The sequence below is a fragment of the Asterias rubens genome, chromosome 18, assembly GCF_902459465.1.
Source record: "Asterias rubens chromosome 18, eAstRub1.3, whole genome shotgun sequence".
Classification (NCBI taxonomy): Eukaryota; Metazoa; Echinodermata; class Asteroidea; order Forcipulatida; family Asteriidae; genus Asterias; species Asterias rubens.
The window spans coordinates 1,240,520-1,254,263 of record NC_047079.1 but is presented as its reverse complement, the minus strand read 5'-3'; the positions used below and the strand labels follow the sequence as shown (position 1 = coordinate 1,254,263).

The 13,744-nt window shown below is 37.3% G+C and overlaps 1 protein-coding gene across 1 annotated transcript; it reads right to left on the bottom strand.

Annotated features, from left to right (window-relative positions):
- Window positions 1-4,610: 4,610 nt before the first annotated feature.
- LOC117302557 (E3 ubiquitin-protein ligase MIB2-like) lies at window positions 4,611-13,395 on the bottom strand. The gene is made up of 13 exons (XM_033786532.1): window positions 13,311-13,395; window positions 12,813-12,941; window positions 12,077-12,274; window positions 10,580-10,701; window positions 9,679-9,814; window positions 9,385-9,542; window positions 8,813-8,964; window positions 8,473-8,638; window positions 8,180-8,334; window positions 7,843-7,969; window positions 6,427-6,633; window positions 5,525-5,721; window positions 4,611-4,665 (listed from the first exon to the last, which is right to left on the bottom strand). The coding sequence occupies exons 1-13, from the start codon at window positions 13,393-13,395 to the stop codon at window positions 4,611-4,613; spliced, it is 1,887 nt and encodes a 628-aa protein (XP_033642423.1).
- Window positions 13,396-13,744: the final 349 nt, after the last annotated feature.

The following is a 13,744-nucleotide window of genomic DNA, read 5'->3' as shown; positions in this document are numbered from 1 at the left end:
AAGGTTCCCTTATTGTAAGTAATTTACACGGTGAATATTCATCGGCCTCTACGATGACGAAACCCCTGGTAAGCTAACCGTGCTATTTAAAGGCGATTTAATAGACTACGTGTGCTCGTGACATATCGAGTGAAGCAAATAGTTCAAAACAGCCATAATAAGTTGAGACAGCCCAGGGGTGCGTTCCACTCGCGCAAACGTTGCCAACAGTTGCGCACGTTCTCCAACAATTTCAAGTGGAACGAGTTGTTCGCCGCCACCGTTGGCGAACGTTGGCAACTTTAGGCGAACATACTTCTGAGGTGTTGGCGAGTGGTTTTTAAAATGGCGGACAAGCATACGGTATTATTTCTTTGTCACAAACATAATTACATTGTATTTTCGGTGGATGATAATGCAGATTTGGAATAACAAAGTAAATTAGTTGATGTTATGATGTCAAAAAGAGGACTATTGCAGCAAAAACGAAGTTAAAAAAAAAACCTACGTATGGTGCGCGCTATCTTCATTTCAGGGCGCCGCCATATTGACTTCGCGTATATACGCACCAATCGTTCAAAAGATAAAAAACGTTTGCGCTAACAGTTGCGAGTCGTTTGCGCGAGTGGAACGCACCCCTGCACTGTTTTTAACAGAGGGAACTCTTTGTGTTACTTAGAGTCACGAGCACACAGTCATTCGCAGTCACAGTCATTCGCCTTTGAATAGCGCGGGTAAGCTCACCAGAAGTTTCGTAATCGCAGAGGCCGGATACATGAATATTCACCCTGCTGTAATTAATCAGAATAAAGGAACCTTGTGCAACGTTCGTCGTGTATGTAAATTGTGGGTGTCATTGGCTCTGACGTGGTCGACCGGCAGACGTACCTCCAAAAAATATGAACACTAGTAATACCGACAACCGTCAGGGCATGCTGATTTTGAAGCAATATGATACACAACTACATGGCAAATAGATTTGTTTAACTCTACTAGAGATTCTAAGATGCATTGCAGATTTATTTTTTAAGTTGGCGTTTGTGCATTATTTTCTATTGTAACTATTGTTTAGCATATCAACCCTAGTGTCACATTCCCGATTTTCAATTTTAAGCAGTTTTGAATTACACAAACATCTTAACATAAACCGTTCTACATAATTTTAAGCAGTTTTGAATTACACAAACATCTTAATATAACCGTTCTACATAATTTTAAGCAGTTTTGAATTACACAAACATCTTAATATAACCGTTCTACATAATTTTAAGCAGTTTGTAATTACACAAACATCTTAATATAACCGTTCTACATAATTTTAAGCAGTTTTGAATTACACAAACATCTTAATATAACCGTTCTACATAATTTTAAGCAGTTTTGAATTACACAAACATCTTAATATAACCGTTCTACATAATTTTAAGCAGTTTTGAATTACACAAACATCTTAGTATAACCGTTCTACATAATTTTAAGCAGTTTTGAATTACACAAACATCTTAATATAACCGTTCTACAAAATTTTAAGCAGTTTTGAATTACACAAACATCTTAATATAACCGTTCTACATAATTTTAAGCAGTTTTGAATTACACAAACATCTTAATATAACCGTTCTACGTATAGGCCTACCTAAATGTTTTAGATTGAATTACCAACCAATCTACTAAGTTAAGTCATCTTGATTAATAGCCATACAACAAAGATAATTTTAACAGTACTTAATATGGTTTTCATGAAGAACAAAAACTTATTTCCAAAAACTTGGAATTTATGACACGTCTTATTCAAAACTAAATAAAGCTAATTTTACAGAAAACTACTAGTTTACCATGATTTCTGACTATTTCATTGTTATTTTCTACCAAAATCGGCTCACTGATTGATGTACATACTTGCGCAAATGAACCATTTATTATACTATAGGTTTTCTCAGTCAATTTCGGCAAAAGAGTAGCCAATTTAACCACCAAGCTATTCTATTTTGCGCGAAATCGAATGCTACTGAAAAGGGTCATTCGATTTCGTTTTATGATTAGTCAAACGTAATGTTGCGTCATTCGATTTAACAAAAAAATAATCATTTAGTTTTAATAACAATTCATTAAAGCAGCATTCAAATTCGCAGACGCTTCTTGAGGCGTGTGTGTCACGAAATAGAATACGCTAAATTGAAGTGCTTAAGGAATTTGACTCGACTCAAAACGAAATTGAATGGCCGAATTCTGAATTTGAAACGCAGTAACAACCGGAGAGCTTTAATTCGAACGCATGAAAATGAAATTGATTGGCTCATTTGCCGAATGTGACCGAGAAAACATGTATTTGTTCACTCAACCCATCTGTTAAGTTCCCGTCAACTATAAACAGTTCTGAACTGCACATACATCTGAACATAACAGTGCAATAATTAACGAAAATGTTTTAAATTGAACAACCAACCATCATATTTAGTTAAACCGTTCTACATTATAGGCCTACCTATTAATGTTTTAAATTGAACAACCAACCAATCTACTAAATCTTGATTAATAGCGACACAACAAAGATAATTTGAACAGTACTTTATATGGTGTTCATTAAGTACACAAACTTTGAGGAATTGATGACAAGTCTAATTCAAAACGTTTTTTTTTTTTTTTTTAATAATAGCTTCTTAATTTCATGAGACATACAAAACATGACATAATTGTATGTAAACTACAGCATAGCGTCCATCTCGGCAGCTTGATTGTTGTATACTTCACTGGGTTTCCCAAGATGCTTTGGAGTGTTGTTTTTTCTAAAGATGGCGCTTGCGCAGTATGGGCTATTGTTTATCATCTCAAACCTACTGTAAAATTTCCTATAATGTGTTTAAACTTCAAACTTATTTTTAACTGCACGTATATCTGCACATAAGCGTTTATTTAGTTGACTAAATACCTTAAACTGAACAATAAAATGAAGTTACCTATATTAAAGTTATAATCTTGATTAAATAGCCACTGAACAAAGATGATCTTAACATTACTAATGACTCCAACAGGGCCGCAACCAAGATTATTGTGATGATGACGTCATATGATTCGTCACAATACAAACGGAATGGTCTAAATTCCTATTTGAAATTCTCAGAATCTCGATCTAAAACAAATAACTTCATAAAATTAATGAAATAACAACGTAAATAAAATTAAGGAGTAACAAGATAAATATAAATCAAAAATCCAACACAAACTTTCATTCGAAAGACTACCAAAAGTTCCTAAAATTCTTTTCAATCCAATAAGCAGCCGATATTGTGTAAAATGGCTATCTGTGCATTAACACTTAACGATATACATGGTTTAAAACAACGAGTACATCAATTGCAAATTCATATATTAGTATTGCGTACACTTACTTCACTCAATGATTATAATGAGATTAATACATAATGATTAGTTGGGCCTACATTACTTTGATTGAAAACAAAAAAACAATGATTTCTTATAAGCTGCACATTTAGGAGTGAATAACAAGACTGAACAAATACATTTTAACAAATTTTCAAACATTTGTGGCATAAAAGCTTTATATTATGAGAACTTAAAACAACAAAAATAATGTTTGATCTTGCAAGACCGAACTAGTTTTATTAAACAGTGAAAACATCAAAATTGGTCCACTCCTTTCGGGTGACTCCTATGACCGATTGAGCTTAAACTCTCACACGTTTGTTATTTCATGTATGTTTGGTTATGCAACTTACGGATAAAGGTTTCATGATAATATCATTGTTTATGTGCTTTACGACGGACCGCAAGGATTACGTAAACTAGTTTTTTGCTAATGATTTTTTAGGTTTTTGCTTTAGATTTAAATAATGTGATTGACACAATCAATAAACAAACTAAACTGGTCCCAAGATGTGTTGCGGTTAACATAGAAGTACCTTAAGCCTGGAACCAGTTCAATAAGTCCAAATTGACACTATTAGTTTTAACACTAAAGTTTCTAGGTGAAGTTTATATGAGTAACGACCTTTTACACAAATGAAACCGTCTAAACTACTGCAGATGTGGAGAAAATTGCATCTAATTCCTAATCACAATTGCTTATGATTACACAGATCGCAGTATTAAAGGCACTGGAAACTTTGGTAATTACTAAAGTAAATAGCTGTTAGCATAAAAACTTGGTAACGAGCAATGGAGAGCTTTTGATAGTATACAATATTGTGAAAAACGGCTCCCTCTGAAGTAATGAAGTTTTGAGAGGTAATTTCTCACTAAACTAACAAGTTTATGCGTGAAGCCTTTAAGGCATCTGAAAGCACACAATGTGCAACAAGGGTATTTTTCATTCATTATTCTCTTGCAACTTTGATGACTAATTGAGTAATTTTTTTCAGATTTGCTATTTTATGCATATGTTTGGAGACACCAAGTGAGTATACTGGTCTTTGACAATTGTGTCCACAGTGCCTTTAAGCACGCAATTAAACACGCACACAATCCACCGTAAACGTAAACTGACTTTCGATGTTTTCATTCAAAAGTTACCAAACATTGTGATGCAACAATGGTTAAGCTAAGTGTATGGTTTGTTGATTGAGTGTGACGGTGAATTTATTCTTCCACGAAGCAATACTGCCATCCAACTTCTAACGGAAATTAAAACCATGGTTTTTGGTCACAGCGGCCTCGGGTTCAACACGCCTGTGAAGTAAAGGAAAAACACATTCAATAGTATTCACGAATTATTTGTCTATTTTTTAACCGGATGAAGCGCTCTCTAAACTTTGCAATTAAAATATTGACAATATTACCGAGGTTTTTGTTTTTATCCTGAGAGGGTCATGTGAAACGCTAAACAGATCCCGTGCCAAGACAACATTGGGGTTAGCACATACTATCTAAAAAAAAAAAGGAATAAAAACAATTATATTGTTGTCTTTTTTGCACCCTATACATTCATCGTGTTGTTTTGTATTTATTGTCCAAACAAACAGAAAACGAACTGCTAATTACAGGAGAGGAAAACATAAAACTAACAAATGAATCTTTAAATTTACATATAAAATAAATGCATAAATGCTGAGTACAATTGCAATAACAAGCAAAGAGATTTTCCGTTCTGATTACCTAAAAAGCTACCTGTTCGGACCGGAAGTGAAAGTCACAATAAAACACAAATACTAAAACTTTAATGATATGTGGTTCAGGAGATTCAATTGTTTCCAGTTTAGACCGGAAGTAAAGGTCAACATGGTGTCAAGGTAACCCAAAGTTAATCTCCAATGCCCATCTCCAACTGAACACAAATTTGAAAATCGACTGTGCAATTCTTGAAATATGCTGATGCAAAGACTAAGTAAAGCTTTAAAAAACTTTCAACGGCAGTAATTTGACGACGTCACAGTAATACAAACCTATTTTTCATACAAGTAATTTTTAGTCACTTAATCGTTGATTTTGGTGGAAGTAGTTATAATTTAGTTTATTTTTCAATACAGATTTTTCTATTTGTGAAACTAACATTAAACTTATTTTGAAATTTTTCTTTTCAAAATGTTACCTGTTCTTTTCGAATACTTCCTTGATCAACGAGCGAATGTTTGGATTCTGCGTCACATCCAAAACATACTGCCCTCTGTTGTTCTTGATGTAGATGTCGGCATTGTTGTTGATGAGATACATCGCTAGAGTAAGGAGTTTCGTTTTCGCATCTGATGATTCTCCTTCGTGTTCAGCTTTCTGAATGAGCTCTCTCAACTGTTGACAGCAACATGAAACAAAATCAAATTAAACATATAAACGTTCACGGTCAAGTGCACAGAGGGAGAGTAGGTAAGCCCTCCCAACAAATCACAAATTGAGTGATTGGTTGTATACAATAAAACGCCCACGCTGAATGATGATTTCACCCCGCTTGCCCCCCTCCTCCCGCAATGAAAATATCTGGTTTTACATACTGGCCAAGACATTCCTGGAAGTCCTCCAGTATCCAGGTCTAAATTAATTAAATTGTCAAACCATAATTTTTCGCGTTTGATTAAACGACTATTTCAATAAACTATACGTATAGTACTTCAATATTATCATACATATAGCGATTTGGTATGGTGGCTGAAAAAATTAATGTTGGAGTAGTATTTTCTGAATTGATTATTTGAATGGTGTAAAGATGCCATTTGATAGGAATATCTGAAACATTTGGGGCAAATGAATATTTTTTGGGTTTATTGGTTTTGCTGAGACTTTTAGCAGAATACCTGTTTCCCCGATCAGGTTAAAAGTGGTCCACATTTATGTACACAGTGGTTAAGGCTAAATTTAAGTACATAGGTACATAAAGTAATATGTATAAGCCTACATTTAGGGTTGGGCTACAATAAGAACTTGGTTACATTCAGGTCTTGGACCAAATTTGGCAGCTCACATACAGCGTCAATATTGATGAAACAGTCACGGACAAACCTTTTCAACTGGGACGGATTCAAATGCGTCTTCCATCTCATCTTTGAGCAGAACACAATGAAGTGCAGTGTTGCCATTCAGGTCCTGGGCGTTGACGTTGGCCCCGTTAGGCACCAAAGCTTCAATACACTTGTAATAAGACTTATCTGTTGCAAGATGCAATGCCGTTTGTCCAACAGTCGTTTTGAGATTTATGTCGCATAGCCCCTGAGAACACAGAATAATTAATAGAGCAAAAGCAGGAACAGAGAACATGCAAAGGGCGGAGAACAAAGTACACGTAGTAGTGCAATTCTCTTTCATGAATAAAAACCCTTTTTGTACACACTGAGACAGATTCGATGTGACCATATTAAGGAGAACAATCACCGGAGGCTCCAGTATGGTTTTTAAACTCCATGTTACAAATGAAAAAGTTGTCACAAGTTGTGGTTTAAAGTCATTTCCAGAACAACACATGGGTGCGTTCGATTAGCTTCCCTGGGTCGACCTTGCGGTGCTTACTCGGGTGAGCCCCAGACAAGAGCTAAACGAACGATCGTACTCTTGTGGTTTTTTATGCACATCGGGTCACCCCCCAAGTGACCCACTCCACAAGCAGGGCACTGGGGGCTGACCCAGGTGAGCCCCTCGAACGCCATTCGAACGCACCGGGGCAGACCGGGGTCGACCCTGGGAAGCTAAACGAACGCACCAAATGCATGTGTACATTTGGTTGTGCTGCATTTGAACCGAATATGGCGTCCAGCTGCAACCACGTGTGGCCAAAGAAAACACTACGACTTTGCGTAGTGAGCAGAGCTCATTCTATCTTACTCTAACTCATTATAGGTAATTATTTAGAGAAACAACTAAAGAAAACGTTGTTTACAGCGATACTTATGGGTACGCGAATTGGCCACTCACTAAGCTCCACTAAACCCGCTTGTTTTGATTTCTATCCGGAGAAAAATCCTTCAAAGCATCAACATTCTAAAGTCTGATCTCTTCGTAAGTTAGTTTGTGCACGGTAGTACGAGTTTTTATGGGCAACGGCCTTAAACTATCTTTAATGACCTATGGCATGATACAATGTGTTGCTTTCTGAGATTTCGAATAGGCTTTGCTCTTCTAAAAGGGGTTAGTATTATAACACCCCTTGCAAGTATTCTGCCTGCTCATTGGTTTAGAGCGCGTCACATGACATGTCTTAGTTTTGCTAGACGACTGCCGTGTGATAGTGCGTCGGTTTGCCATGCGCTAGTCCGAAGACTATAGCACACGGCGTGCAGTACCCAGACGTCCGTTGCGTGTACGAGGATGATAAATTAATAGTCTGTAACCATTTCGGATTGCACGACACTACATGCAGCACGGGAGTCATAGTTTTAACCATAGCACTCGAAGCAGTCAATATTTGTATAATAGCGCCCTCACCTGGTTGATAAGAGTCAGAACTATATCTGTGTGGTTGTTTACAGCAGCAATGTGCAGAGCAGCATATCCGTCATTCTTCTGGATGTTGACCATGTGTGGTGCAGTTTTCAGAATCCTCTCTAGAGCACTGTAATAAATAACACATCCTTTAACAGACCAATAATTTTGTTTTTATCTTTTAAACAAATAATGATAATGTGAAAAGAAAATCTGAAATTTTAAATAAATGTTTTTTTCCCTCCAAATGTCTACATTTTTCATTTTTGTTATGAAAACAAAATGTAATGGTAAAAAAAGTAGCGTGGCTCAAAAGGTAAAACGCATTTTACACACTTACTACGAATTGTTAACCACGGCAGCAAAGTGTAAGCAGTTGAACCCCATTTCGTTGAGTACCTTCAAATCGATCCTTGGATGTTCAATCAGCATATGTAAGATCCGTCGGTCGTTTTTGATGATTGCAATGAACAACGGCGAGTTTCCTTTGAGGTCCTTAATAAATTAATGTATAATAAACTGTCAAACCGTGTCGTTAAAATTTGTTTCAGAAGAATGTAAGAAATGAAGCGTCCACATTGCTTTTTATTCTTGTCGATCACTTCCTTCTCAGTTTTTATATCAAGATCTTACCTTGTAGTTCATATCAACAAGTTTGTTTTCATGTTTAAGCAAGATCTCTGCACACTTTCGATGACCTGCAGCTGCAGCTAAATGAAGTGCAGTCATGCCCTGCTTGTTGGCATTATTGACGTCACAACCACGCTGCAGAAGATACTCAACGACTTCTGGCTCTTTCCTGAAAAATAGATAATAACTAAAAATTAAGCTTGAAAGCGAAAACGGGAAAACTTGTTGATTTGTATTAATTCTGTCAATGAGCTTTAAATGACAAGTAGGTGTTGACAATTTGCTAAATAAAATCCAATTTTCCCAGAACAATACAATAAAATAAATATAAAATTAGACCAACCCCATAACTGCAATTATAAGTGCAGTGTCTCCGTCTTCGTCCTTTTGTTCCAGTGCAGCTTTACCGTCAATCAAGACTTTGACCACTTCCATGTGTCCCTTGTGAGCCGCTACGTGCAATGGAGTCTGTCCTTTACTGTTGTGGAACTTTACCTATAAGTAAAATGGTTCAACGAAGCAAAGTAAATGCAAAAGGGGAAGCGACAGTAGAGGAGATGAATAATAAACTCAAACAGCAAAAGAAACAGCAATTACTACCAAAAATAGCAGATACCACAGCAACATGAAAAGAGCTATTATAACCTTCAATATAAACTATACCGCCACGTGTGCAGGACCGAATGCACAATCAACCACGATTGCTTCTTAAAGTTGGGGAGGTAGTGCTTTCTGCTTTACCAGCCAGGCCTCTGATGCTAGCAAGCCTACATCCGTATGGACTAAAGGGGGTAACCCCGTTTCAACCCTAGGAGTAGGTGGCAATGGCCCCTGGTTAAATGGTTGATTGCAGCCTACACCTATACAAAATAAATAAATAACAAAATTAACAGTTCTATAATAGTGCAAAGTTACCTCATCGGGATTGCTTCCGATAATTTCCCGAACTTTCTCAGTATCGCCATTTGCTGCTGCGTTAAAAAGTGCGTTTTTAGTCATTGATTCATCTTCTCCGACCAAAGTCTCCATGTGAAGTTTGACCAACTCGGCCAGTAAACCGTCCTGATCTTTGACTATATAGAAAACCAACAAATGCATGCTTTAAAAATTACTTTATTTTCTCCAGTGTGATAAAAATGCTTAAAGAAATAACTTATGTTGTTCTTATATTTCTACCGAAACAACGTGTTTTAATACATTACACTTTACCTTCGACACGGATTTTTTTCTTTTTCAACTCAAGTGCGAGGCAAACGGGATTGATGAAAAGCGAAGATCCTCCAAAATTCACCTTGACATCTCCTTCTTTGTCAACCATGACGACTTCTCCCACCTTTCCTTTGAACTTCAAATATATTCAGTACACATTCAATTATTTTTTGTTCTTCAAAAGATTATTAAAAAGGGACTGCCATTTCCTTATTGAAAGAAGGTACTAGTCTGGGCAATTGCAAAAGCTGACGAATTTAGTCTATGTATATTGCAAAAATTAAATATAAAAACAGCGAACGACTTCCAAGAATTATTCATCACTACATTTTGACCGGCAACCTGACAACAGTCAATAATTATTTGTCCCCATAGCTTTAACAACCCAATTATTTATCTACACTACCAATCATAACAGTGACAGCAATTGTACTGCTGGTGAAAAAAAAGGGAGGATCTCCATGTGCGTGGTTTGGTCGGGGTGGGATCTCCTACGTCGGGAAGCTGCAAGCTCTCCCCACGCTTTATTTGAACATGTTCAAAAAAAACGTAGCCGGGTCGTTGTCAGCAATATGCGGGGCAAAGTCGTAGTGGGAACGCAAATATCGTACAAGCAGCGTGGTAGCATCGTCGTGACATCTCTATGGTTGTAATAAAAACGCAGCACCGTCGGCAACCATTTCGAAGTAGAAAACCGCTTGGTTGGCATTGGCCTTGGTGTGACCGTCAGTAATCGGCATGATCTTCGTAAGGTCGTAGTGCATGGAACGGGGTATGGACGGAGTATAAGGAATTGATAAAATCAATGCGTACTTGGCATGAGTGATGAATTTCACAAATAAACTTTATGGCAGAAAATGTAATGTTATTGATAAACAAATAATTATCATTTTGATTTCACCTTGTCCATTTCATCTTTCCATCCACATCTCTCGGTTTGCAGCTCTTTCAATTTCGAGCTGGTCAAATTCAGCATACGAACCTTGTCCCCAGGCTCCACGTACGGGCGAACATTGCCTTCTTCTAAACATTGATGTTCAATACATTTCAATATATAAATCACAAAGTATTTTGAGTGGCATAACCCATTTCTGGTCAAGGGGAAACACATTTCTCCTTCCCATTTTAAAAATTGATACCGTCGAAGTAACCAAAGGACGTAATCGGGTAATATAGGTTTTCTCGGTCAAATTCGGCAAATGAGCAGCCAATTTAATTTTCATGCGTTCGAATTAAAGTTGTGTTGCCTCTCCGGTTTTTACTGCGTTTCAAATTCAGAATTCGGTCATTCAATTTCGTTTGGAGGCATTCAAGTTCCTAGCACACTCATTCCTTTTTATGACACACAATCATCATTCAATTTAGAAAAGCTGGTTCGACTAGAGATTTTGTTGATTTAATCATTTTCAATTTCGTAAAGAGGCAATCAATTTCGCTCACCGAGGATTCAAATAAGTACGACTAAAGAAATACGAATAAACAGAAAAACTGTATAAGGCAAACCGTTTCGTATCCTTCACTTTTAAATCGAGCGAACCTTATTTTCTTTATTTTATGTTTCCAGTAGACTTTATCTTGGGCCCCATAAGGGTTGTTTTCTTCTTTATTTTTTTCGGGAGACCTTCAATGGTTAACTGACCAAGACCTGACACTTTTTTCCAGTTGTTGTTTTTTTATGTCAAAATTCACCAACCATCATCTTGGCATATTCAAGAGTGCCAAAAAAATTAACCGCATGCCTTTAACATAATATAAGGAAACAACAAGTTCACCAAGCGTTTTTAAGACTGCACAAAATATCAGAATTTACTGCCTCAAAATGAAATTGAATGACTAAACACACGCCTCAAAAACACTCCTGCGAATTTGAATGCATGACAGCTTCGATGAATTGTTTAATTGAATGGTTATTTTGTTAAATCGAGTGACGTAAAAGTAGATTTGACGAGTGTTAAAATGAAATCGAATGAACCTTTTTTAGTAGCATTCGATTGCGTGCGAAATAGAATAGGCTGGTGGTTAAATTGGCTGCTCATTTTCCGATATTGACAGAGAAAACCTATAGAATTGCGATGGAGTTTAGTGATAATGAAAAAAAGAAGACCCATACAAAGTTTGGAAGCAAGTGTGCCAACAATTGTCGATATAGCACTGTATGCGTACCTTTAAAGACAATTAATTCTAGGGTTTCCTATAAAATTCTGGAGACACACGAATATAACAGACAATATCACCGTGAATAAACGGTAGGGTATAATGTAAATTTGCAGAAATTGTTTGACACCGGTGCTTCCCTTGCGCTTCCAAAGTGATTGCCTTAAAAACAGAACAAGACACATGTGGTAAGCCTGTGTATTCCAGTCTATAATGACAAAGCGGTACGGTCTGGTATACTCACCAAGCACAGGCAGATGGTCGATGTAAAAATCACCATCGGTATCTCTTTTGGTGTACTTCAAGTCCATATTGCCATTTTGTCCACACCGGTATTTGTTAGTAATACCACTAGGCCATTCCACTTGTACCCAGGTACGCTCACAAGGCAGTTTGATTTTGTAGTGGTGTCCTCGCACAGTACCAATAGTCCCATCTCCTCCTGCAATATGAAACAGGCAGGTTCGTTTCAGCTGGATTATAATGTCCAAGAAGAACTTGCGCCCATAATGATTGACGGGCTTGCTGACATAAATTTTTAAAGTTCACATGACAGAGGCGACTTTTTTGTTTTTACTTTCAAGACAATACTGTCCATAGGACGTACACTTCGCGGGTATAACAAACAAAACAAGGTTTTGTTTTTTAACTTTAAATTGTCAATCTTAGCTTTTGTTTAGAATGAAGTTGAGTAGAGTCGACTCTATTTGAAATCGCTGTTTTTAGACCTTCTGAATGGTAGCACGAACCCGGACACCTCAACTGCCAAAAATGCTCAAAGAATGAAGAAGTAAACAAAAATACAAACAAAATAACAAAACAAACAGACACCCGTTTGGGTGTCTTACTTGGTTGTGCCAAGCCCTTTTTAAGCAAAAGTTCCGCCACAAGTCACACTTTTATCAAACCAACCTCCGAGAAAATAATTACTACTACCATGGTGGTAGAATTTATGCAATTGATAAAAAAAAAACACATACCATCTTGATTTTCCCACTTCCAGTCTGCCCCTCTCACGACTCGGGCACCTTGGAAGATCCCCAATGACCGGCACTTGGCGGACCACTTCCGACCTGGAACGTCAACACTGGAAAAAGCATCATTTGAAACTTAGGACGAAACAAAAGAATGATACTTAAAGGGACACACCGGCTCACCGTTTACGCAATTTAGGGCTGTAGAACCATAAATAATGTTTTTATAGATGGTTGCTGTAAACAAAAAAAAATCAAAATGTCACGTAAATAGCGAAAAATGATTAAAAACCCAAAAGCGGTAAAAGGCCAGCGTATACGTGTTTCCAGCCGTTGCAACTGTCAAATCTTCGTGACATCGTCGCACAATAGTGTAAGTAGACTGGTGCTTTGTTTATAGCAACGTTTTACTACGACGCACCATAAGGATCCAGTCTATCCATAAAGTATAAGGTCCAGCATATACGGATCAGGCAAATCCTTCGACGATGTAGGTATACGTACATCCAAAGATCGTCACGAAGAACACAAAAACTAACCCAGAAAATGATGGGACAGTGACAAGGAAATAAAGCATTCCTGGCACCATCTAGGCCTACTACTGCATAGCCATGATGCAGTTTGGAATGCGATCGTGGCGTACATGCTCCCGACGTGCTGTGCCAGGACCCAATTTGCCTGTAGGCCTGTAGAGGCACAGAAATATGCTTAGCACAAAATAGAATGGCATAGCAGAAACTGATACCAGCCAAATTTTAATTAAATTTGAAATTTTGTGAACTTGTGGCTGGTGCCCGACTAAATTTTTGAATAGTAAAGAAATTTTGTGAGCAGTATTTTCTGCTAAACAGATGAAACTGAGGGGCCCTGTTATTCACAGTGAAACATTTTATAATCTCGGGGGGGGGGGGGGGGGATCGTGAGGGATTCAAAAGCGT

Coding starts and splice junctions, on each gene's coding strand:
- LOC117302557 (XM_033786532.1), bottom strand. CDS start 13,395: ATGGTGCCAGGAATGCTTTATTTCCTTGTCACTGTCCCATCATTTTCT. Junction 9,815..10,579: donor GGAAAGATGAAATGGACAAG/GTGAAATCAAAA, acceptor ATATATTTGAAG/TTCAAAGGAAAGGTGGGAGA. Junction 4,666..5,524: donor GAAGTATTCGAAAAGAACAG/GTAACATTTTGA, acceptor TTTACTTCACAG/GCGTGTTGAACCCGAGGCCG.